At 44.2% G+C, this 25,700-nt stretch overlaps 1 protein-coding gene across 2 annotated transcripts; it reads right to left on the bottom strand.

The window, feature by feature from the left end:
* Positions 1–294: 294 nt before the first annotated feature.
* COPS8 (COP9 signalosome subunit 8) lies at positions 295–12,310 on the bottom strand. 2 transcript variants are annotated; one of them, XM_009462056.2, is made up of 8 exons: positions 12,126–12,310; positions 9,157–9,227; positions 7,581–7,629; positions 5,476–5,608; positions 4,419–4,526; positions 3,883–3,945; positions 2,679–2,720; positions 295–1,738 (listed from the first exon to the last, which is right to left on the bottom strand). In XM_009462056.2, the coding sequence occupies exons 1-8, from the start codon at positions 12,201–12,203 to the stop codon at positions 1,659–1,661; spliced, it is 624 nt and encodes a 207-aa protein (XP_009460331.2). In that variant the 5' UTR covers positions 12,204–12,310; the 3' UTR covers positions 295–1,658. The 2 variants fall into 2 exon arrangements, with proteins under 2 accessions (XP_009460331.2, XP_087590221.1); XM_087734095.1 differs by lacking the exon at positions 4,419–4,526.
* Positions 12,311–25,700: the final 13,390 nt, after the last annotated feature.

Below are 25,700 nucleotides of genomic sequence, written 5' to 3'. Positions count from 1 at the left end.
GTGTGTTACAAACAACTACAGAGTTGCACAACACATACACAGAAAGGGAAATTTTCACGTAGCTCTTCAAGTACTTTACACCTTTGAATACTTCAAGACATCTGAAGGGTACCAGTGGTTTTAATATAAAGCCATACCATTGCTGCACACAAAGCTGTTCAAAATACCTGTCCAGGCATAATATATTGCACTAATCTTTAACTAGCTCTACCCAAATTATACCAGTAAGAGTTCATTAAAACCAGCCAAACCAGAACTGTACCATAAGGAAAATTAAAAATCAAGTACACAAGGTCAGTGTAAACATGTTCTTTAATATCACTGAAGATAAAATTCAGAAATCCAAGTCTTAGGTGGGTTTCAAATAAATAATCACTTTGAGTAAGTGTTTACATATAAAGGGAGTTCTCAAAGCAGCAGTGCACAGTTTGTAATTCCTCCCTGCTAACACATCCCCCAACAAGAGAATGTACAGTAGGTAGTGCACACTGGAAAAAACAATCAGAACATACAGCACACTTGCCATCTTCGATGAAACCACTGAATATGATGTTGAAAAGGGGGGAGAAGCGAATGAAGGCATGCACTGCCCTTTAAAGCACCACTATCTTCCCATAGCCTTTTTACCAGCATAATACAAATAAGAAGCCTGGGAATACAAGTCATCTTTCTGCTTCTAAAATCCACTCTCAACTCAAAGATTAACACAGCAGTGCTCTGATACAGAAAACGTATTCCTCAAACTGACATTGCAGCATAACATATCATCCCCATCCGAATTGGTCTCTACTCAGGGACACCTACTCTAATTTTTAAATTTCTCTAATAACTGCAGAGGTAATCCAGAAAGGTTAAAGGCAGGTAAGAGTTGTTCTTTCTTGTAGATCCTGGCCCAGTGCACTGAAAAGAACCAAGACATGACAGGCCTCAAGAAGGTGTATGGTTACCCAGCAAAATATCTGGTGTCCTACAAATAAAGCCTTTCAAAAGTAAAAATTCTTCCTCAAAGTAAAGATTTGCCTTTCTTAAATGACTCCAATTATTCTGCTGTAAAAATATGCTCAATGTAAAATTTCTCACATCAAAACAAGAAGATTTAACAATTCAGAAAGACCAACAAGAAAAAAGATCAATCATAAATATGTCAGAAATATACTTGCAAAAGAGTTACTGTAAATTGCTTTCTTCTTTAAGTTACTGTTTCATCAAAATATTTTCTCTCTGCAGATATGGGTAAGGCAGTCTTCCACTCTTGGTACTTTAGTTCAACATGCAATTGACCTGTGGTAAGCACTGCATGACTCACCATAGAAGCACATAACCTACTAGCATAAATTCCTCTACGCAATTAACCTGCTTCATTACTCTTTCTTCTCCATTTCTAATATACCTGCCTCTCTGCTGTGAGTCAATAAAAAACCTTACTATGTAATACTGCTGTGTACCTACTGAATAAATATTACAGGAGTTAAAGGATTGTTTCAGCTGCTAGCTTGGCTTTTGGCAAAACACAAATTGGGATAACATATGCTGCATACTTCACACATTTGAGTAGGGGATGCTGCAACATTCAACAGAAAAAATAAAGTAAATCTTAGATTTCTAGAACTGTCAGCACACAGGATTCCCAAGTTGTTCTAAATACAGGAGCAGGGAAATCAATTTTCAAGGAAAGCCACATAGTCAGTCAATCTGGCCAACTGCTGTTCATTTGGAATTGGTGGAACTGGAGCAGGTTCTACAAAGATAAAACAAATGCATCATTAATGAAATTAAGAAAGCAAATCCATCTGCAATACCATCCATCACAACAGTAAAGAAAAAATTAAATGCATCAGACTGTTAAACAGTCTTATGGGAGCATATCTTAACTGTAGCTCCTACCTAGCTTTAGCTGACATTACTTTTCTGTTATCTGCAACATTAAGTAGTCCAAGGATTACTAACAGCAAAGATAGCTGTAACAGGTTCCAGTTGTCAGCAGTCTCCAAATTTATTTTTTTTTTTTTGCATATACTGGTGTCTGAATAATGAAGACTGACAGTACTTCCACTTGACAAAAAAGCTCCTGGAGCTCTGCAGTTGCTCCTTTGCTTACAAGTTGCCATACTGAAGATACCAAATAAATCAACTAGGTTATCTGACTAACAAAACACGTCAAAGTACTGCATGGTTGCAGGAGAATGCAGTGCACATGCAGATCCTTATATAAAGGCCAGCTAACCTGAGATTACAGTTTAACAATAGGTTGGAAGACAAGTTCAATCTATAGTTGAGCTCTGAGGAAAACCAGATTGTTTTCTTCTACAGGGAAGACTTCCGAAGTCCCACATCACACAAAAGCAACAAAAGGTACTCAGAGTTGCTTTATGAGGAAATTGCCTGTAAGTCAGACGTTTTCACCAAAATCCTTTTTGTTTTACAGGGACTGCCTACCCCTGCTTTGGGATCAGCTCCCTTCTTCAGCTATGGAAGTAAGAATCTCCTTAAAATGTGAGAGGAAAGAAGACAGCACTTGATTGGGGTTTGTTTAGTTTTTTTTTTTTTTTGAGGGAGGAATGACAACATTCATTTGTTTAGGACCTAATTCCTATTTTGTGGTGCTGGTGAAATTGTGTTTATATTAGTCATGCAAGTTTTAGAAACATGCAAGTAGATTACATATAAACAGGAAGTACCTGATGAAGGAATAAATCTGTTAAAGGAAGCTTCCAGCACACCTGAAGAAAAACACAATAGAAGTTAGCCCAGTGGACCAATTTTAAACAGTTCTATATATCAAGCCAAAACTCAATAAAAATGTAATTAAAATTAAGCCTGTTCATTTACTTGTTTTACTTCATAGCTAAAAAAGCAGAATACCCAAGGCTTAGCTGGTTAGACACACAGCTTCAATACAAATGACAACCTCCTGCCTCTTTCTTTTGCCTCTAAAATAGTTCTTGGGCTCACTTTTGGAAAAAGAACCACATGTAAGTAACTCTCAGTACTTGTAACCACTGCATATTTCGCAACGAGTTCATGAAAAAAACTGATCACATACAACAGCTCAGGGCTCTGGTTGGTTATGTTCCCCAAAGGATAAATTTTAACACCTTGCCTGGCACATATTTATAATGTTCTGGGCTCTGAACACCCGACAATGCTGCCCATGCAACAATATTTTTTTCTTAGCCTAATAGATGTTGCCCTGTTAGATATGCTATGCTTTGGCTCCTTCCAGAGCTGCACCGTGCAGTTTAAGAGCAGTCATTTCATCTCTGCCTTCACAGCTTAACATTTATTTTTGCCTTAGCCAGCCACAGATAATGCTTTAGCAAAAAAAACCAAGTATTTTTACAGACTGAGCTTTGCAAGAACAGGTATTTTTTAACAACATCATGACAGTGAGGAAAAGATCCAATAGAGTAAGTTTTAAAAAGCAAAGGAAATTAAACCAACAACTTGAGCTCCTCAGAACACAAAGACCCACTAGATCCCAGCCCAAAGAAGTTCTACTTCTGAAAAAATCTCAGGTTCAAAATGGTATATTTTTTACTCGTCTTTATTAGATTAAGACATGTCATTTGAGGTCATCCAACTTATGTTCCACTGAGCCAGAGCCAGCAGCAGAGGAGGAGCAGGAGAAATCACAGCATATCCTGTCTGCTTTTGTTTAAAGAAGTTAATTTGAGGATGTAGTTTAATCCAAACTACTTGTAACCCCAAACCAAACCCACTACTCTGTACTTCTTACATTTTATAAACATTCCATGCTTTACAGTGGCATAAGCCCCATAAAAATATCTAAACGAATATTGTGCAAAATTTTAATTAAAAACTAGCATCTCATTACTAGAAAATGCTAAACTTGTTGTCTAATGAAGTAACAGCTCCACCTACCTGGCTTTTTAGGCATTACCATACGAGTTGAAAAGTCTGCTTGCCAGCCCTGTTCTAATACACCTGAAAAGGCATTTTTACATTTGTAAGAACAAATACCTTATATAATTGCTAGAAATGCAAAATAAAGATGCACATTAAGACCAGTACAAAAGCAACTCAGTACACTGCCTATATGCCTCAACTCTAAGACATATTTCTTGTAAGCATTTAGACATTTAGTTTGACAAATAAGCTCCTGGAAGTAATAACAGCACACAAAACTAGGTTAACCTACTACCTTCAGTCTTTTCTCATTGCTGAATTGCTTTAACACTTCCACATGTAGAAGGGGAGGATAACCAATGGCAACTAGTGGCAAATAATAAAAAAACCAAACACTTATCCAGAACCAAGACATTTTTCTCTATTCACTGCCCCATCACTTCTCTTTAGAAACATATACAAATTGTGAGACTGTTATATTTACCATTACTTACAGCTCTCTGATCTCAATCATCTGTAGAAAAACTGTTCAGTGAATAAATGCAAAATACCTTTCACAGCTTCTTCTACAGGAAGCCCAACAAAGGCTGCAAAATCATCTGCAACTATTGAGGTATATGCCTGAGAAACCAGTCCAAAGGCTCGTCTCCTAGTTGCATCTAAGAAGATATAAACACTATAAGCAGACAGTAAACTAATCTCCATAACGAGGAAATCTGAGAAAATTTGTCCAATTTGAATACATTTGGAAAACCACTACCGCCCTTAAAGCTAGCACTTCAGAAGTTCCCCCCTCCCTTCCCACAATTCACTGAAGTACCAGTCAGCAGCCAGAGACAACAGCTTGCTCTATACCAGGACAAAACCCCTCAGAGACCACATTTAAATTACAAATGCAGTTTGCAGTGTCTGGGGTACTACCACTAGTATGTAAACCAATTTAGGAAACTGCTTCCAATGGCATTCTCCATTTGCTTGTGTGTCAAATAGTTCAGAATCAGAAAAAGAAATCATGAAAAAAGCAATTACTCAAACTACTCATGCCTTTTCAACTCCATCTGCTTTGATACCAAGGCATCTGCAAATCAGTCATTTCTACAGCTGCAGAGAATTTGTTACTGCAAAATACCTTGGAAGGCTTTTTAGCAGCCTGTACTGCCCTCTAGTAGTAAGACTTTGCATGTTACTGTTGCAGTCTGTAACTAAAACATTTGACTAAAGCCACATTTAAAACAAACATTTTCATAAGGTTCTGAAATGCCAAGCCAAGTTCCCTAGATTACTGGTTAAAAGTCTGATAAAACTGGATAACTAATGGTCATTTTGCTATTCCAGAACAAAACATATGGTGTATGAAATTCCAATATGAAAGAATACACAATCACATACAATCCTAATTAATAAAAACATTTCAGTTTCTACAAGTTTTTGTAATGAGCTTTTTATTTACATCTGATACCTAAAATCATTTAAGTAAAACCTACAAAAACTTGGCAACAACCTTCCTGACCACTTCTCATTTTTCATAATAATCAGTCATTTGTCTACTTGTCTGCGTTTGAGCACACAGAAATAATTCCATGCTACCTCCAGGAGTTTAATTTGTACCTCTAAGTGCTTCCATGATTGGTTGAATAGTCTCAGACCACTGATGCGCACTGATTGTTGTATAGATTCCTGGAAAGTCTCTCTGCCAGATTCTTTGTCCTACTGACCAAACTGCACCAAGTTCAGCATTTGCCTGTTGTGACAAAAAAAACCCAAACAGTTAATTCAGAATGGTGTATTCTCTACAGTGACCATTCTGTACAAACCCATTTCCACTCCCCTCCTTTTCCCATTGCAAGGGTTTATCACACTACCTGTAATGATGAACAGACAAGCATTGGGAAATCTTGTTCCAGCAGGTATCTCTGCTGCAAGTTCCCTGATTCATCCTCTCCCAAAACTTTATCACCTATGTACGCAAAGTCTGCTCACATGTCGGTTATACCAATCCAGGTGAGCATACCAGCTAAAACAATCATGGAGGGTAGTCTGCATGCTGGCTACTGACTGGAGTTGCAAAAAGACAGGCACAGCTTATTTTCTGCTTAGAGGAATGCTTGCCTCTTCAGGAGAAGCTTTATCAAGTGCTGAGGCTGTTTGCACAGTGAAGGCGATTTTCAACTTGAAATTTCATCTTGCAATCTTGACAATGGGTCATGGTGCCATACTCACTACAACTGCCCTCCCACTACTGGTTTTAAGGGCTACTTCTACTGTGTTACACATCATCATTTGGTCAACTGGACTCTAGAACAGCCTATCAGAATAGCAATCAAACACCAAACTGGGTAATAAAGTAATATTTTCAATTATAAGGAGAACCAATTTGTTTCTGAAGTTGACTCACACTAATAATTACCTGACACAATTAGTAGAAGAGACTCATCAACACACACACACTTAAGAAAATACTATGCTTTGAGCTGTAACCTTCCCAAAATAATTCATGCAATGAGTTTCCCCCAAGAATGATGCTTCACATGAAATTCAAGTTACACCAAAAAAGCCAAATTATTCACAGAATATTGCTGTGCAACCAATACAGCAGGCTTCAGAGAAAGGCCAAGTAAAATTTGGTTCAGATGACTATTGACTTAACCAATATAACTATTTTTTTCTTGAAAGAGAAAGAAAATTATTTCAGAACCACCTGACAGGTCCCATCTTGACTGTGAGGCTTCTTAATACAGGACTACAGAACACTTGTTTCTGTGTAAAATATGACGGAATCATAGAATGCTTTGGGTTGGAAGGCACCTTTAAAGGTCATCTAGTCCATCCCCCCTGCACCTGGCACGGACATCTACAACTAGGTCAGGTTGCTCAGAGCCCCATCCAGCCTGACCTTGAATGTTACCAAGGATGGGGCATCTACCACCTCTCTGGGCAACTCGCTCCAGTGTTTCACCACCCTCATCGTAAAAAATGTCTTCCTTATACCTAGTCTGAATCTACCCTCTTTTAGTTTAAAACCATTACCCCTTGTCCTATCGCTACTGGCCCTGTGAAAAAGTCCATCCCCATCTTTCTTATAAGCCCCCTTTAAGTATTGAAAGGCTGCAATAAGGTCTCCCTGCAGCCACCTTCTCCAAGCTGAACAACCCCAGCTCTTTCAGCCTTTCCTCACAGGAGAGGTGTTCCATCCCTCTGATCATTTTTGTGGCCCTAGTTTGATCTCAAACTAATAACCTAACAACAGTAAAGTCTGGAAGCATTTCTTGTATTATATTTAGCTAAATCCTTAAAATGCATCTTTGATCCAAATGCAGTGCAAAACAAGTGCCTTCAGAAAGTTAATCAATTTGAAGATGCAACTTACCTGAAGTCACTTTTCATTACACAAGGTATCCTGCACCCTCTGGTGGAATGCTGCCCCATCCCAGAGTCAGACCCATTGCTTTCCTCCAGCTGACTACCCTTTATCACAAGTCTTTCTATTAAAAAGTCTACAGGTTTACTGAATTCTGTTGCACCAGATTATTTGTTAAGGAAAAGAGGTAGCAGATGAACAACTAGGAGATCTTAAAGACTAACATGCCATCTGTTGGGCAAGCAGTTCACAGCACTCCAAGGCTACTAAAACAGAATCCTTGGGGGGAAAGTCATTATTTGCAAGCTTACATCTAACTGTTTTAGTATCAAATGGCATTTTACAAAGTACTTACAGATTTGATAGCAGGAGGGATTCTTTTCCAAAGATATCGTGCATTATTCCTAAAAAAATTACATTAGAAATACTTCTCAGTAACCAAATGTTTGCTACAAGGAGACACCAAAAGGTTTGTTTTCAGATGCTACAATTAACAGTGTCAGTGCTTTAAAATATTCCTTCTATGCCTAATGAAGTAGAAAAACAAAGTTACTCTCAAGTAGACAGCGTGACTGCCATAAGCGAACAAATAGTTCATTAACTGCCTCATTTAACACCAGTTTAGAAAAGGTTTTTCATTCATCTAGCCTAGGCAGCATTTCACAGAAGTTAGTTTTGCAGTTTTATTTTTAGAATAGCTGCATCTTTGATGAACACATGTACAAATAGTAACTTTTCATAGTGTCAGTAGTCGTTTAGACCAGTGGTCTCCAAACTTTGATCATGCACTTCTAGCAGAAAAACATTTGAGCATGCACCCCCAGTATATTCATATGTATTTATAAATTATACACATGTATTACTGTGTTAATATATTACGTACCTTATAAAGCATACAAATATAGAAGTTAAAAAGGATGAAATAAACACCATTTAAAAATATTTTTATTTTACTTAATAGTACAAAAATACTTTCTTCATGTGCCCACACCCCACTTTGCATACCAAAGATTTAGACTATTTTGCGCATGTTCTTCCCAACCCAGCTTTGTCACATACATTCTGGAGATTCGCACGTATTGAAATATTTAGTCATTGATCAAACTGAAATGGTTACAAATTCTCAGAAAGCTTTAAAATACAAAATATAGAAAAAGACTCACTGCTTTTCATTAAAGCACAATTCTAAAACTCAATTCTAAAACTTCAAATTCATTTGAACCAAGGTTATCTGCATTAAACCTAATACTCAGTATCAGAGTTCAGGGAATTTGCCCTGAAAGAATATACATCTACAATGCAAGAAAACACTCAAATCTTTGAATCCCCACACCAATGCTTACTTTGGGTTGATAATCAAACATGGTAGTGTCATTTATTCTGCCTGAATAAATAATCAGTAATTTCTCAATAAAACCCTAAACATAGCAAATCAAGTTCACATAGGGAGAGGGTAATAATCCACCAGACCAAATTCAAAAGATTACTGCTTCATGCAGATTTAGCTCATTTAAGCCAAGTATCCCTCATTTTTAACATGGACAGTTTAGTATTATCCTGCTGTAATTAGACACAAGGAGGAGCATGCAATCTTACTCAAAATGCAGCCTTGAAAAAGCTACAAATCCAAACGTGGAAGTGTTCGACACTTTCCAAAGGAGCCAATTTCACTATTTAAAGACCTTTTTTCCTAAAGCCAATCTGTTTCCCTACAGTTCAAAAAAGTGGGCAGGAGCAAGCAAAGGAGAATCATTTTCCTGGCAGAGCAAGGGGTGAAAGAGACTTTATTCCATTATTATTTTTTTTTAAAAAAACTGCCTACATGGATTTTGTTAGTCACACAACTAATTACTAATATTCTGGCAACTACAGCTCAAGCTAATAGTTACAAATTCGGTATCTGAAGTTAAAGATTAATACAAGTCACTTACATGTCATTATGCAACAGGTATAAAGCTAGAAGTTGGCCATAAACAAGGGGTGTTGCAATTCCTCCAGGGGCCTAAAAAACAATACAAATAATTTGGTTACATATTTTTAAGAACAAGATATCTTACAAAATACACCAAGTAGCCCAGTTTAACGAAATCTGAACATTCCAAGACAGTTAATGTTTTTCACACCACATAATAGATCTGGACAAATTGCCAGAGCTACAATGTTATAGCAATACAATTGTACCTTGCAATGAAGAGTTAACTTACACATGCCAGAAGCTTTTCTTAGAAAACTTAGCTTGTTCTCCTGCATGAATAAACTAAGGTTACATCCTTCTAATGATCTAGCTTATACTCATGAAAGTGGCAACCATCTCACTTCACAGTTCCACACAAACAGCTGTTTTTAGGCACTCATCTATCTTGAACTGAAGTTCAGTTCAATTCAGGACACTCCACCAGAGTAAAGTTTTTTTGCTCACTTGAACTGCTCTTCTTACAAAGCTAAACTAAGCTTTGACACTTACCACATTTCAGCAGACCTCACAAATCATGCAAGTAGAAAAAATGAATTAGAATAAAGTTATAAAATTTTGAAGGTCTATAATCATTTAAAAGCTGAAAAGATTTCCAATAAGGTTTTAGCAATTTATCAAAGGGTAGTGCAGCAAGCACTCACAGGAAGCCAATTATGCAGCTATTTGATTTAATTACATGCATGATTTATAGGCTCATCTAAGCCAAAACCAGGTGATTAGCTGTGTCGTGGAGCAGATACCATCATCCCCAGCCATTCTTATGCTGTTTCCAGGGCTCATCACCCACATACAAATATAACAGTTTCTGCAACTGTTCCTTGGATTATGGCCAGTAAAACAAAGCCAGGTCAATTAATACCACCTGTTTGAACTGTATAAGTTCAGCTTTGGTGTTTCTCTGTACTAAAAAGAAAATTCATTAGTTTTTCTGCCAGAAGACTAGCAGAACAGAAGGGAAAGCTAACTACCACCAAAACATCTAGATTTACAATGTACAGTCTCACTGAAGGAAGCTCTGTGGCTGCCTCTAGCCTGCACAAAAAAAAAATCAGCCTACATATGAACTCATGATCTGAAACACAAAGGCTGTCAGCAGATATCAGTGTGCCCACGAGAATCTTGATGTGGATGGAAACACGCACAGCAAATAACTTACCGGCTTTGTAAAAGCATTTGAGAACAAGTTGCCAGGGGTGCATCTTCTGCCATTTACTCTAGGAAGGTCTGCTGACAGACACAGCAGAAACCTTGAGCAGAGGGCAGTCTAAGTTCAGTGGCTTTGTAACAGCTCCCAGGGACCCACCAAGGTCCAACACCACACGCTCTGCAGCAGGTAAGTGAGGAGGGTGCGTTGAACTTCCTCAGATGGCTGCAGACGCAAAACCCAAGCCTTGCTGAGCTCCATCCCTGTCCCTCAGAACTCAACCTGACACAACCCTCTCACCCCTCCGCAGAGGCCAAAAAGGCAGCCAAAGCCATTGCAAGCCAGGTTCAAACAGATTGCCCGAAACAAGTATCAACCACTGTTTTGAAGCTTGTTAATCTGAATGAGGAATAAAAAGGTAACTCTATTTATAGAAAGACATCCCGTAATGGGAAACCATTCAGTGACTGTTAACACATGTTGTGGTCTCATAACCCTAACTATATCCCTCTACCCACGCTTCCCTAATACACACCTTAACAGTAAGTGCTGTACACATGTGCTCCTCTGAAGGATAGGAACACACCTTCAAAGGAAGTACGAAACAGCTCCCAGCGGGAAGGGCTAACCACAGTCAACTCTCTCACACAGTACAAGGGCACTTTCTGCTTCTCTATGCTCACATGGCCATCACTTGAGGCAGCAGGTAGCTCATATTTTCAGCACAACAATCTCCCTCCAGCTCCATAACAATCTTCCACAGAACTCCAGGCATACCAAGAAGCTGCAGCACCATGCTGAGGACACGAGAGGCACCTGGGCTCAGCACAGAAATAGTGCACAGAAACATTAACTGAAGCTTGATGACGTACACCATAAATAGGGACCCCTTCCATTTAAGGATTATATTTTCCATTGCAAAGCCATATGGTTTGCCAACACCAAAGTTTTGCTGTGGTAAGTGATCACACACTGGAACAGCTCTCTGTCTTCAATTGCTAGGGTAGCAAGATCTAAAAAACAGAAAATTGAAAGTTTTTCCTTCTTTCAAATGGCTACAGCAGGATGCATGAGTTTCACATTTAGAAAAGCACTGGAAACTGCAAGACAAGAAAGCATCTTCGGATATTACCCAGGAAGAGCTTTTAGCATTAACATGGTGCCACTTGGATGTACCACAGCCTGGGGTCTGGCACACTAACAGTGCACACAGACTTGAAAACTCATCAAGCAACAGAATTTAAAACAGCACAGAGAAAGCTTCCCATGTAAGCTCCTATAACAAGCGCACCATTGATTTAAAAGTAATTCAGTGCCCTGCTCCTCTTTTCAGTACCTTATTTTTTCAACCATACAAGACATGTAGGTGCATATGAACTTCTCTCTCTCTCACACACACCCCTCCAAAGATCATAGCATTTATACTAAATGCACTCATTTATTTATCTGCAGCTTCACAAGTTTCTGAGAAGCATTTTGGCGGGTTTTTGCACCAGCGGCAAGTTTAAAGACTGAAACCTCACCAGCCTCACAAAAACAGACACAGAGAGCCACGAACATCCTTCCTTGCAGGGCTGGATTAGGCCCTCAAAACAGCACTTTCCCGCAACAGGCCCTGACCCACACCGCCCCCCGCAGCGGCTGGAAACGCTTGTGCCCAAACTCACTGGCACTGCGGAGCGGCACCAAGCCCCGAAGGCTGGCCGGAGCACACGGGGCCTCGGCCATGCCCCCGCCGCCCCCGCGCCCGTCCCAGTAGCGCGGCCCCCGCCCCGCGGTACCTCAAGCTCCTGGGTCTCGCACTGCTCCAGGAGCTTCTTGAAGCTGAAAGAGTTCTCTGCCATCACCGCCACGGGCATCTTCCCCTCACGGCGCCCCGCCGCCGCCAGCCAAAACCGCCTCCCCTCAGGAGGCGGCCGCGCCTTGACGCCACTTCCGTCCCGAACAGCACACACTTCCGCCCGCCGCCTAAAGTACGCAAGCCCCTCTAGCCCCGCTTTTTTATGCTCTGGAGGACTCCGGGGCGGGGAATCCAGAGTTGCCTGAGCGGGGGGGCGTGGCCAAGGCTCGGGGGCAGGGGGCAGGGTCACGAGCGCGGCGGGGCCGGGGCGGGGCCGGGGCGGGGCCGGGGCGGGGCAGGGGCGGGGCCGGGCCGGGGCAGGGGCGGGGCAGGGGCGGGGCCGGGGCGGGGCCGGGGCGGGGCCGGGCAGCACGTGTGCCAGGCCCGCGGTTTTTAAGGAACAGGTAGATTATATATTATATACTATATATTTCACATATATATATATATAAAAATATAAATATAAAAGTATAAAATAAAAATAAATATAAAATAAAACTATAATAAAAATAAATACAAAATAAAAATAAAACTTAAATAAATATAATAAATCTAAAATAAAATTAATAATAAATAATAAAATATAATAAATATAAAATATAAATATGAATATATATTTTATATATAATATAAAATATTATATATTTTTTATGTATTTTCCCCCACTATTTGTGTGTGTTTGTGTCTAATAAAGAGATTTGTGTTTAGGTTTTTCCATGTATATCTCGCATGTTACATGATGCGTAAGACATAGACGCTACCTCTTTTATTACACGTTACATATACGAAATATATGTGTACCTATATTCTATAAAATAGTATGTGTGCCAGAATAGCAGACAATATGCTAAAATGGCACATAACTGCGTACATGCTATTTTATAGGCAGGACCGCCCCTCCGCCGTGGCCTTTCTGTGGCTCCGGTTCCCATCCTCAGCAAGGTCCTGTCTGCAGGCGCTGTACTGGGACCCCCCAGGGCTCAGGAGCCCTATTTATGACTTCAGCTTTTTTTTTTTTTTTTTTTTTAACTTATTTATGCCTGAAGGACGGGGTTTGAACACGTTTGCGGCACAGAGCGCAGCCCCAGTTTGAGGTACATTTGCGCATGAACCGGTGGAAAATGGCAGGATTGTCACCAGATCTTTGCAATTACTGGGGCCACAGATGGAAACTCTTAATTTTTAGGGTAAAATTAACCCAGGCACCTCATTTTCTGCAAACCTTTGCTTTCTGATACAATGAATTTGCTTTCCCCCATCGCCCGCAGCCCCATATCCCTCGAACAAAGCCTGCCCCCAGCACTCCCCTGCCGCCTTCCATCCCCAGCACTGCCCCAAACACCATCCCCAAGAACATCTATTCTTCCTATTCAACCAGGCGCCCTTCCAGCCCTTTACAGGAGAGTTTCCCCCAGCCGTGCTCAAGATCTGCACCACCTCGATGTAAAATTAGGGTGTCTCAGTGCAAGCCCGACCCAGCTGTGGCAGGGTGGTCCTCGCTGGCGTTGCTGCTGCCAGCACCAATGTGAAGCCTGTCCGGCAGCGTTCCCCATGCTTTTGGGTTGAAAAATGGAAAGAACAGGGATGCTCAGTCTCCTGATGCTTTGGCATAAGGGAAGGCTGGCACAAAGCCTGGCATGAAGCTTGCCCCCTTTGCCAGGGAGCCTTCATGCTCTGGGAGAGGTCTCAGCTATGGAAAAATAAAAGTAACGTGTGTTTGTGTTCGCTTTGGGATTTGCCTGGAGGAGAGCACCTTGGTGGAGGGCTCCAGGCGATGGCACTGCTGCTCCGCCAACTCAGGCATCGCTTTTCCCAGGGGGCTGATCTTGCATCCTGCTCCTGTCCCTGCTGGCCACATCAATCCCACCGGCTCTTTGTTGCCCCCAGCTTCGTGCCCGCGTAGTTTTGACATTTGGACATCTGAGAGGAACGTTGTCTTCACCTTTTGCTCCCATTCCCAATTATCTTGTGCTTTTCAGGAGGAGAGGAGGGGGAGCAAAGCAGGCGGCAGCTTGTGATAGTGCCAGCGGGAGACCTTCCCTTAGCACCAGTGGGGTTGGGCTCAGACCATCCTGGATTGCCCCCATGGAGCACGTTGATTTGGGAAGGCTTCATCTTGTGGTGGGTTTCATGGGGTTGCAATCCTCCATCCCGACACGATCTTCCTTCCCGGTGCCGGGTGGGAAGGCACAAGCCGGTCCCCGGCACCACTGGCCATGCTGGGCCTGGGCAGAACCGCAGCCTCTGTGTGTGTGCTCCTCTCTGCGGGGCAATCATCTCATTTTGGGGAAAAAAAAGTAAAAATGGAGCAGATGAGAGGTTTCCACGAGAGGGCACTAGCTGCAAGAGAAATAGCCTAAAAAGTCCAAGGAAACCGGAGCAGGGCTGTGGCTGCTGCCGAACATCCCACTGTCCCTTTCATGCTAGAAACTGTCCATTTTGGGGCAGTTAAGCTTTTTTTATATTTTTATTTGTAGGATTTCATTAAGCTTTTTGGACAACGAAGGCAGCTTTGCTTTCCGGTTTGGTTAGCTGAGCCTCCAAAGCCACCTCTGGAAGCAATGCCTCAGTGTGGGGGCAGCCGGAAAAGCTGTTTCCTCTCTATTTTTTTATTCTTCCCTCTCCGCTCGCCTTTCTTTAACACCCCTGGGGACGTCTCCCTGCAAGTCCCAGGTGCTGCGCTCACTGTGCTCCGTGCACGCTCTGGCTCAGCTAGCATGATGCCCCACGCTTCAGCAACTGAGCAGGATGCACTTCTCCATGGAGTTTCCTACTAAGCCAAAAAATCCAGCTACTGATGGAAACTTGTTCTGTGCCACCAAATTCAGTGCCCCACGCTGGCTTACCATAGTATTTTATTGCCTCTCTGTGCATGAACTGCAAACCCTGTGGTTGCGAGAGCTGGGGATGCTGCCAGAGCAGCTCGGCGGGGTCTTCAGACCCCTTCCCTGCACCATAAGCAAAGAAGAAACCCAACGTCATGGCTGGGAGGTCAACCCTTCAAACGAGATGCTCTAACGGCCTCTCTTGCCTTCCTGTCTTGAGCAAGAGCGATTTCCACACCATCACCAACAGAGTTTTGCTCAGCCCTTGGGGAGAGGCTGGTTGCAGAGGGCTTTAACCAGCATCTCAGCTGTGGGCCAGGAGGTGCCGTCTGCTTGGGATGTCCAAAGAGCCCAAATATTTGCTTCAGGAGGGGCTGGGGCTGGTTAAAAGGGGAGCATGGCGCTGGGTCCCCAGCTGGCACAAGGCGAGGCGGCAGAGTCATACCTGGAGGGGTGTCACCAGCAGGTCAGTTTCAATGTTAGGAGCTAAATTCATTAAGGAAATTAGACCCTGGAGGTTTGCGTTTTGGTCGCAGGCCAAGAAGACCAGGTGTATTTTAATTCTGACATCCAGAAGCCCAGACTTGTCAGCATAAAGACTTAACTTACAACAATACAAACAAGGAAACTCCCAGGTACATGGGCAAACCGTGGCTGCTCACTCCTGCAGAGACCAGCTCCCCATCCCATCCCGCAAAGGGATCTCCTTTTGCATGGGTTTGCAAAGCCCGGAGCACGGCAAGCTTCAGGACCAGAAAGCGTACATAAAAACATTACACCAGCACCCCAACATCATTGCATCATCCCCTTCTGAGTAATTTTTCTGCAGATAAGAGTACAGCTCTTTGCAAGCAGAAATCGTCAAGCCATGTGGCTCAGGCTGATGTCCCATTGCCCTGCTGGCATTGTTTTTATCCCATGGAGAACAGCTTCTGTTGAAGTGAAAAGTTTCTTGAAAAATTATGAATTCAGCCCAAACCTGCCCTTTTGCATGCACGTGCTGCATCCTCCCTCTCTCTTTTTCCCCTTTTCCAAAGCTGTTTAAGGCTGTGATAACATTTTCAGGGAGGAAACATGCTATAAGGGAATACACTTTGTTTTGCATGCTTTATGCTTTTTGCATCACCAAAATAGAATACAGCAGATCTGCCATATTTCCAGGATTGTTATAAATCCGGGAGGTTTGGATGCTGTTCCTGGGGTTGTCTGGAGATGGTGCAGCATGAGCTTGGCCCCTGTACAGTGGCATCATCCAGCACCTCCAGTCAGTGACCAAGACCGGCTGAGCTAGAATTCTGGGAAATCACGGGGTCATTTATTTTTTTCAGGAGCTTCTCTTCAATTCTCTTCAATTCAGCCACCAAAAGAAGAGACCAGACTCGGGAAACAGCTGAGCATGTTGGAAAATCTGTCCTACTGGCAAAGCCAACCACATTAAATTAACAGGAAAACTTGACTTGAAAGGATCCTGATTTTTCTTTGGTGCACAGGCTTGAAAAGCACTTTAAGACGTGGCTGCCAGCTGTTGCAGAAGTGTAAAGTAAATTTAATGTGATTTTTATTCAGCTCCCAGCAGCAGTGGCATGAAAATCTCAGCAACTTGTTTGTGCCTTGTATGAATTTTAATACAGCAATAGAAATGGATGCCCGTTCTGCCATCCTGGACAGTCCCAATGAGGCACCGGTTGTTTTCAAAGTAATACCAAGGCATTTCCAAGAAAGATTAGCAGAAGTGTGACAAGGCTTTATTTTCCCCGTTGTTTCCATGTGCTGCCTGTGATCTGGAGGTACCCTCTGGAAAGATGATTACAAGATGTTTCCCTTTCTCATCTGCTTCAAAAGCTTTGCAGGGGAACAAAAGAGTCATGATGGGGAAAATAAGATGTAACACAGTGATATGGAACAACAGGAAAGTTAATTTAATGTGAAAGTTAAAGAAAATGGTGATAAAGGGTCAAGTTGAACCTCTCCACACCCTTCCCGATCCCCTCAGTACCCTGATTTATATTAGCTCTGCCTGATCTGAGCAAAGGCTGTATCTAAATACATTATTTCCTTCCGTGACATCAAAGCTCATTTTACACCAGCCATCAAAGGGGACAAACGCCTCATTTGTAGGAGCTGCACCCAGCAGAAAGGAAAGGAAACAGTGAGCAGCTGATGGGAAATTATCATTTCTTTTTCCCAAACAATTTCTTGTTATCATCATCTCATTTTGATAGGGGCATTGGTTTCAACTCCAATAAACAAGAAGCTCTCTGGGGAATTACTTTTCTTTTGCCTCCCTCCTCCTTGTTTTATCAACTCCAACCTGAGGTCTTGGTTATATGCCTGTTTACTACAGCATGGTGGTATAATTAAAGGAAAATCCCTAAATCAGGGAGGCTGGGGAGCTTGGAGGATGCATAGGAGACCACAGAGACCATAGCAAAGTGACCGGTATGATATGTTGAGGGTTGTCCACTCAGCTGTCCTTGCCTATCAGGCTGTGTGTCCTTCTGCTGCCACTCCGGAGCAAATCTACCCCCGGAGCTGAGATTTGGGGGTTGGCTGATCCCCCTTTCTGCGATGGCTTCTGCCAGCAGCTCTAGAGGCAAAGATTGCCCTTTCTTAACCTGCCAAGGGGAAAAGAGACCCTGTGTGTATTTAACCTAAACTTTGTTTTTATGACTTTCTAGGCATGTCTATGCATTTTCCTGTTTTTGCTTTGTTCTGCAGGATCCTCAGCCAAGTTTCTGTCCCCTCCCTGGCTCCTGGGCCAGCAGTTCTTGTTCTCCACATATTTTAATCCTCTATGGTGAAGACCTTCGCTATCTTTGAGCAACGTAACAGCTTTTCTCCTCACTGCATCTCCCACCGTGCTGCTCTGTCACTTGGAAATCCCTGAAATCCCCCAGATTTTGGGGGGAAGAAGCAGGGTGGGGATGCCGGTCCAGTGTAGGGTGTTTGCAGGGATCAAGCATCCAGCATGGGACATTTATAGGCATGGACTGGGAGGATACCGGGTGTTCAGGGAATGGAGTGGAGGATCCATGGTTGAATACTGGGCATTTGAGGGATGGAGCAGGGGGGTTCCTGGTCCAACATAGGGTGTTTGCAGGTATGAATTGCGGGGGGTCCCTGGTGCAGTAGGGAGCATTTAGGGCATGGATGGGAGGTCCCTGGTCCAGCTGGGTCATTCAAGGGATGGAGCATCCCTGTGCAGGAGCCCCTCAGCAGGCTGCAGCCACTCTCCGACCAATGCCCTTATCAATAGGACGGGGCTCATGAGGCATCTCAGGGGTCCTGCTTGTACTATGAGCTCGAGGGCTTCCTTGGGGCCCTGTGGCCCCCTTTGGCTTCTCAGCTTGTGCTGGGGCTGGCCAGGGTCACACCTCTGCACCAAGCTGCCCCATGGCATCGGGCACCTATGAGGTAGGAGGAGCCTCCAGTGCCAGGGAGGGAGATGCTCCTGCAGAAACGTCCCTGCCTGGCTCAGCATCCCCCGTCTTAACAGGAGCATGATGCATTGCTGTGTCTCCTGGGACATGGTTTTATATCTGTTAATCTCCTTGAATCGCATGCGTGTTAAAAAACACCTGTTTCCCCGCAAAGCCACCGGGATACCAGGCGAGTGTTTGGGTGAGTGTAATAAAAGATGTAATTAGAAAGGCAGCCTTTGATCTCCAGGAGGTAAGAGGTTCAGGCAGCTGTGCCGAAACCTCTCCCGCAGTCACTCTTCTACTTTGGTAACACCCTAACAAAGAAGATCTTGTGTCTGCGACGCCTCGTTATGGTCCTTCTTCCCAGCCTGCGGCCACCTGTCCTTCCCTGCTGCCAAAGCACACTGCATTCGGGGTCCCTTCCCCATCACTGCTAGCAGAGGGGCGCGAATCGGATTTCACGGCCCTGAGGCTTGCTGAGAGCTGCCGGGCTTTGCTCTCCATTACTCAAAGTCCTCATTGCAATGGCCTCTTTGTTCCTGCAGCCCTGCCTGCCAACAGCTGGGTTCTCCATCCAGCTGTGCTGGGATGCAGGCAAGGGAGCGGGAAGGCAGCCGGGATGCGGGTTGCCACACGGGACCCCCTGTGCATATCCCTGGGGACCCCAAGGGAGGGATGCTTCCCATTCTGCGTGGAGAGAAGAGCCTCCGCTCCATCTGATCTGCATCCTGCGCAAGGATGCTGTCGGCTAAAGGGCTGGCCCAGAAGAAATTGAGAATTAAAGTTTCTTCTGATGAGATGCTTTTGTGAGACTGGAAGAGGAAGTGTGTTGCTTGTTTGCTTGTTGATATCCAAGGATCAGTTCAAACCTGCATCCTGTGAGCAGTATCAAAAAGTCAGAAAATGGTATCATGACGTCCAGGGGCCATAGAAATCGTTAAATCAGACCCTGGATATCTCTGGGTATGGAAGGAGCAAGAGTGAGATGCTGACACCTTGCTGCACCCAGCAGTTTGCTGTCTGTTTTCAATGTTAGCTTTTCCCTCTAAGCCTTTCCAAGGTTATATAGTTATATTGCAGCCCCCTTGGCTCTTAGACCCCCAAACACTCCAGGCTGTCATCACAGGGTCCTGAGGCAAACCCTGCCTTGCAGCTGGGCCACTGTGGGGGCCATGCATCATGCCAAAGACTTCTTATTCCCCTGTTAATTATACCATGTCTACATCCAAGGATGAGCTTTCCTGGGCTGCAAGCAGTTGCTCTTTCAAAGCCTGTGGCAAGAAAGCAGAGCAGAAATTAAAGTCATATTTAGTGTGTTTAGCAGCAGAGTTGGGGTGCTGGTGGCCCAACTTCTATTCTGCAAGCTGAGAGCTGGAGACAGACACGGTGGGACAAGATATTTGATTTTTCATCCAAAGAGACTTTCTCTGGGTTTATCTCAGCATCAATAAAGCAGAATTTAGCTTTGGGGGAAGGTTGTGGCTTCCTGTGGTGGCTTTCAGCCTGAGCCAACCCCTTTGGTGGCTGCTGTGTTCCCTGAGGAACCAGGGGACAGCAGCCCAAACGCAAGCCCAGGCCACCAGACTGCCTTTAGGGCAGGAGAATTCATGCTTTTCTCTTCCCGCACCTGTCCTGGAAAGCCTGAGCTTTCGTCTCTGCATCAGCAATATGCCCGGGTCTGTTAAACCTCAAATAACCAAAGCGCTAGAGATTGCATCGCTCCAGAAAGTTTCTCCTTGGCAGAAGCACAAAACCCAATGTCGCAGGTCCTTGCCATCCCTAATTTCCACAGGTCTTTGTCGGCAGGATGGCAAGGGGAAGTTCTTCTTAAAACAAGGACGGGGGGAAAAAAACCTTCTTGTCTTTTGCCATATATTTCTCATAAATACTGGAATAAGATGGGTCTGAAAAGGAAGAGAGATGGATATAAAACAAGAGGGGGAAAAAAAACTTGGAAAAGAAATCAAGCATGCCATACAGAATAAGTATTTCACGGTGCAGGCAGGCACGCCTCAGGCTTTCACTCTGAGTCCCTGTGATGGAGAGGTCGCTTCCAATCACTCAATGGCTTCCTGCACTGGGAGGAGAGGATGTCCCCAGTGCTCCCCTCCCATCTCCAAAGGCAAGGTCTTGAAGAACCCACACGCCTCGAAGACCATAATTTTGCAGCATCTTTGCTTCGAGCCTGGACGTGTGTGGTGGGAGGTCCTCCTTCTGTTCCCCAGCGCCTGCACTGGTCTGGAGAGGGTCTTGCCCCGTTTCCTTGCTGCTGGAGGTTTGTCACCTCCATGGGGATGTGGGGATAGGGATCAGACTTGCCATGCTGCACATCTCCAAAGGGACAAGTGGCAGGGGAAGGGTTGCGGCCACCAGACCCTCACAGCTCCCCACCACCCTCTCGCTTGGCTCATGGTTTGCTCAGATTGTCCCTAATGTTTGCTTCAGGCAGCACTTCCCAGGTAAAAACCCAAAACCCATTCCCTTTTTTTTCCTTTTATTCTCATGGAAAAACCCAGAAGAAAGGGAATCCAAGAAGGAAAGACAAAGACACCTTCCACTCATGGGAAAAAAAAAACATGTTTCTTACCATGATCCAACATGATTTTCACTAGGAGCCTGGTGCAGAAGAAGGGTGGGATCTCCTCTCCACACATCCCAGCCACCCACCCTTACCCGGGGTGATGCTCCTTGCCGGCTGTGGGAGGAGAGCAAAAGTTTTTCATTAGAGAAGTTTTGAATTTATAACAAACTTCATACATTTTTATAAATATTTTGTATCTCAAGGAGGGTGAACATGCTCCAGGAGAGGTTTTGTTTATCTGAAAAGCAAGTCTTCCATCAACTGCAGGGGATCTTTGCCCATTACAAGGGGTGCGAGCCGAAAATCTTCCTGAGCCGCTCTGCTCTTCGGGGCCATGTTTTGTGTGCTGAGCTGGGAATTTTTCCTTGCTCTCTGCAATATACTCTGCAATATCTCAGGCAAGGGCAAATCTCCCCCTCGAAGCTGGAAAGGCTGTTGATTTCTGTGGATGTGCCTTTATCTGCAGCAGAATCAGGTTTTAATTTCTCCTGGGAAGGACAGGCCAGCCAGTTGGTCGGGGGTGAGATCATGATTTTGTGTAAAATGACTTTTTCTCAGGGGAAAAAAAGACAAAGGAGAGTGAAAGAAAAAGGTGCAGACACAGACACCACAAGCTGGGCAGACCCTGCACCAGGGGACATGCACCAGGACCAAAGCCACCTCGGCAGGGCTGGAGATGCTGCTCTACAAGTTGCTGCCAATGCCATGGGAGCATCCCTTGATGTGGGAGCATCCTTGATGCCGGTGATGCAGGCCTATCCCTCCGCCTCCTCTTGACGTTTTCTCGGGATCTTAGGTTTTTGCAGGATTTTTGTTGTGGCATTGAATGTGCCAAAAAAAACTAATCAGGGGTACCCTGACCAAGCTGGGCATCTCCAGAGCCCACGCATTCTGCACTGTTATGCCAGTGAGCACTGGTCTCTGAGCAAATTACCCATGTTCCAGAATAATAGTGTCACTGCCAAGGTGGCCAACGCAGAGGACCCATCCCAGGTGTGGTGGGATGCGGGAGGGATGTCTGGCAGGGCAGAGGATCATGCCTGCAGCCTGTGCTGTGGGGAAGCAACTCCTACCACTTGCTGCAGCTGCTCCTTACCTCTGACCGTTGCAACGCAGGGCTCTGAAGCAGGCAAAAACCATCTCTAAAACAAGTCACTTGAGGAGTGTAAAACCTGAGCCTTAAAGACGAAGTTGAGTCAGAATAAGTGCAACTCATACATGGACTAAGCACCATCAGATGCATCTATGGACTAAGCATTGTTAGATGTGGATGAGGAGCAAAGGGATTAAAAAGGAGTTAAATATAGGTCTTTAAGGGTATGTTTCCCATCACTAGACAGATGTGAGCCTGCTAGTGCTGCGGGACACCCCGGAGAAGCCATTTACAGAGAGCTGTCAAGGGGGGCAGTGAGCCGCAGCTGGCATAATTCCCCTTGTAAATCTGCCTCCATGTCAGAAAGGATAAGGCTGGACATAGCCCGCTGGAAAAAATCCCCGGAGCATTGAGTAAAATCTCACCAGGCAATCAGCATTGCTCGTATACTTCATCCACACTGACGCAGCCCAGACTGGGTGCACGGCACTGCCTCAGGGTGAGATAAGCTCCTGCCATCACCACCCTTCGATGGAGGCAAAACTGAGGCACAGGCGCTGGCTCAGCTTGGTCTGAAGTCAGGACTTTGCTTTTCTTAATAATTTCCTAATCTGCCTGATGGAAGGATGTGTGTACAGGATTTTGGGAATACCAAACCCAGGCCTGCTCTCTGCTTCTTGCTGGAAACGGCCCCTTTTACATCAGTAACATGACAGCAGTGTAGGGAGATGGGCTTTTAGCACAGGCTGGGCCATCAAATTTAAGAGGGATATCATAATCAATGACGAAAATTTGGTTGTTTAAAAGACTGAAGCAATATCAGTCAGCATTGAAATAATTTTCTAAAAAATAAGATGTGCGCACTCCATAAATGAGGAACTAGAAGCGTTTATGACAATAACAGCATCAGAAGTGTAATTGTTTGATCGATTTTCCTTGAATCGTTTCCGGACTAATGGCTGGAGCAGGAGACCAATAAACAAGATCCCTAAATTCGGCTTTCATTTCTGCCTCTGAACTGGCACATAACATCACATGAGCCCTACAGACATGCCTAACCTCCAGAAAAACTCAATGCAAAAGTCTGTCTGCCCTTGGAAGAACGAGCTAATGCTATCCAAGCCTCCACTTTGTCACAGGAGACATCTCCCAGTCATCAGCAGGGACAGCTGAGAAATGAAATCCGTTCTTCACCTGCCAACCATTGCAAGCAGAATTACCTTTAGATGCAAGCATTTCTGCTGAGGATTTGGGTTGTGGTTTTTTTTTTTTTATTTTTTTGGCTTGTAAGAGCTTCTGGAGAGCAATGCCAGCGGAAAAATAGCCACCCAAAATGAAACAGAAAGTTGTTCTGCTTCCCCTCCTTTGTATAAGCTTAGCAAATTCTTGCTAAATCCCCACATCCCCATCTTCTTTGAATGTCACTGTTGCTAGGAAAGGCTTTCCCTGTGTTAGTCTGTGTTTTGCCACTCTGAGGTGGTTTAGCCTAGCAATGTCATACCCATTGTACCTTAATTCCTATCTGACAAAAGCTGTTTGGGGACAGCAATGAAGCCACCACTGTTAAAGATGTGAGTGCTCCCCGGATGTGGATTGCTTTCTGCACCTCCCATCCCGCTCTCCTCCCTCTTCACACCCTTTCCTTCACAGTTAAATGCTCTGAACGGGAAATTTCTTCATCAAAAAGGTGTCCAAAACTAAGCTGAAACTGCCCTATGAGTGCATTCATCCTTTCCAGAGGGCTGGGGGGGGACATGGCAGGGCGGACCAGCCCCACCACTGCTCAGGATGGGACCCTCCAGGAGCTTTTCTCAGGGGGGATATTTTGGGATGGACCCAGCATCTCCATATTTCACTTAACTATTTAATTTAAGCTGCAGAGCTATTTATTCTGTAAGAACACTGCGCTTTTATTAGCCATTTATTTACAGTATGTGGCATTCCCCACACGCATGACCTGCTGGCGAGCAGAGGAGGCGGCTATTTATTTTGGAGCCTTGTCCGATTTACACTAACCATGGACCAGGGACCCATAAAAAGGCTGGCGAGTGGAGCAGAGCCAGCCCGTGGGCTCTGACAACATGGCCATTATAAGGTCCCATGCATCTCTCCCCGATAAATGTGCACTCCAGATGGCCCAGACGGACATGGTCTGGGAGCAAATCTGATTTAGGTGGGTCTTTTCTTAATGTACATCCCACGGGTGGGACCTAGCTAGGAGGCATAGAGCCGGTGACCCCGCACCACCGGTCCCCCATCGCATCCCTTCCCACAGGGTGTGCAAAGCTGGGGGAGAAGATATGCAGGCACATCTCAGTGGAGGCCATCCCTCAGGAGGGGTCCGGCCTTAGGCACATGGAAAACACTGGCTTGGGGATGGAAAAGAAGGGTCAGTCCCGTGTTCGGGTTTGTTTGGCACTGCAGGATGTCAAGTTTCCTTGCCATGCCTCAGTTTCCCCCTCTATGGAGAAGAATGGTCCTGCTTTGCACAGAGCCCCATAGACAAAAAGACACAACGCAAATGCTCAGCAGCACTATCGGCTCCAGCAGAAACTTGCTGTTGTTTCATCCCATTTGCAAATACTCATTGTTTTGCTTTATGAGGACAAAACTAAGAGTTAGGAATTGTTTTACAGGACGCATTTCCCTCTGTGGCACCCCAAAGTGCTCTAAGGGAACCCTGAAACACCAAACATCTGGGCACAGCAACAAATAATAAGAAACAACAGTATGTCCATTGTTTAGCAGCCTTTTATAATCCATCCAATGATTTTTAAATAAACTGGATGGAAAATAATGGAAATTTCAGGCCCTGGAACCCATTATTCCTGCATGCCAAGCCTGATGCCGCTAAGTGCAACAAGGACCCTGAAGTTAATGAAATTCCTGCCTGAACAAACTTTTATCATGCTGTTTAGTAAAATGTCTTGTGCATCATAAAAGCAACATCACTCAAGCTGTTAAAATGTCTTCTGTGGAAAGTAAGGCAAAGGAGCAGGAGGAATATATTTGTTAAATCACATATAACCAGTAATATATATTTAAAATATATCTCTATTAGGTTACTTGAGGTTGTTGAGTTTAAAGCACAAGGGTGAATTTATCAACTGCTGTGCCAGCGATTGAAGTCTCCCATTTGAATGGGAGGCCGAAAAATTTTAACTGATCTTCATACAAAATATCCATCCATCACCCCACCATGCCTGGAAAGGCTCCATTTCCAGAGCAGTTTTCTGTAAAAAAATCTTTCATTGACAGTCAAATGAATAAATAACCAAATCACTTCATAGCCCCCAAAGGAACAGCTTTTTTGAAGAACACATTTTAGATGTCAGCATCCTCCCCGTTCCTAAAATTCCTAATAATCTTCCCATTCTGACCAAAGATCTGTTTTGCACGAGAGGAGCTTTGCAGAGAAAAAAACACCTTCCAGCCGGCCCTAATTAAGTTCTGCTTTTGAGCTGGATTTTCAAAACCGTTGTATTTGCTCCGGTTTCCCTCCAAATGGCTGGAAAACACCTTCCGAGGGCTGGTGAGCCCTGATTGCTTTTGGAAGCCCTCGCAGGTGATATATATTGATCATTGACATCGCATC

Source organism: Nipponia nippon, unplaced genomic scaffold (assembly GCF_047370975.1).
Source record: "Nipponia nippon isolate SJK-2023a ecotype South Korea unplaced genomic scaffold, ASM4737097v1 scaffold_5, whole genome shotgun sequence".
In the NCBI taxonomy this organism is placed as follows: domain Eukaryota; kingdom Metazoa; phylum Chordata; class Aves; order Pelecaniformes; family Threskiornithidae; genus Nipponia; species Nipponia nippon.
This window is presented reverse-complemented; position numbering and strand designations above follow the sequence as displayed.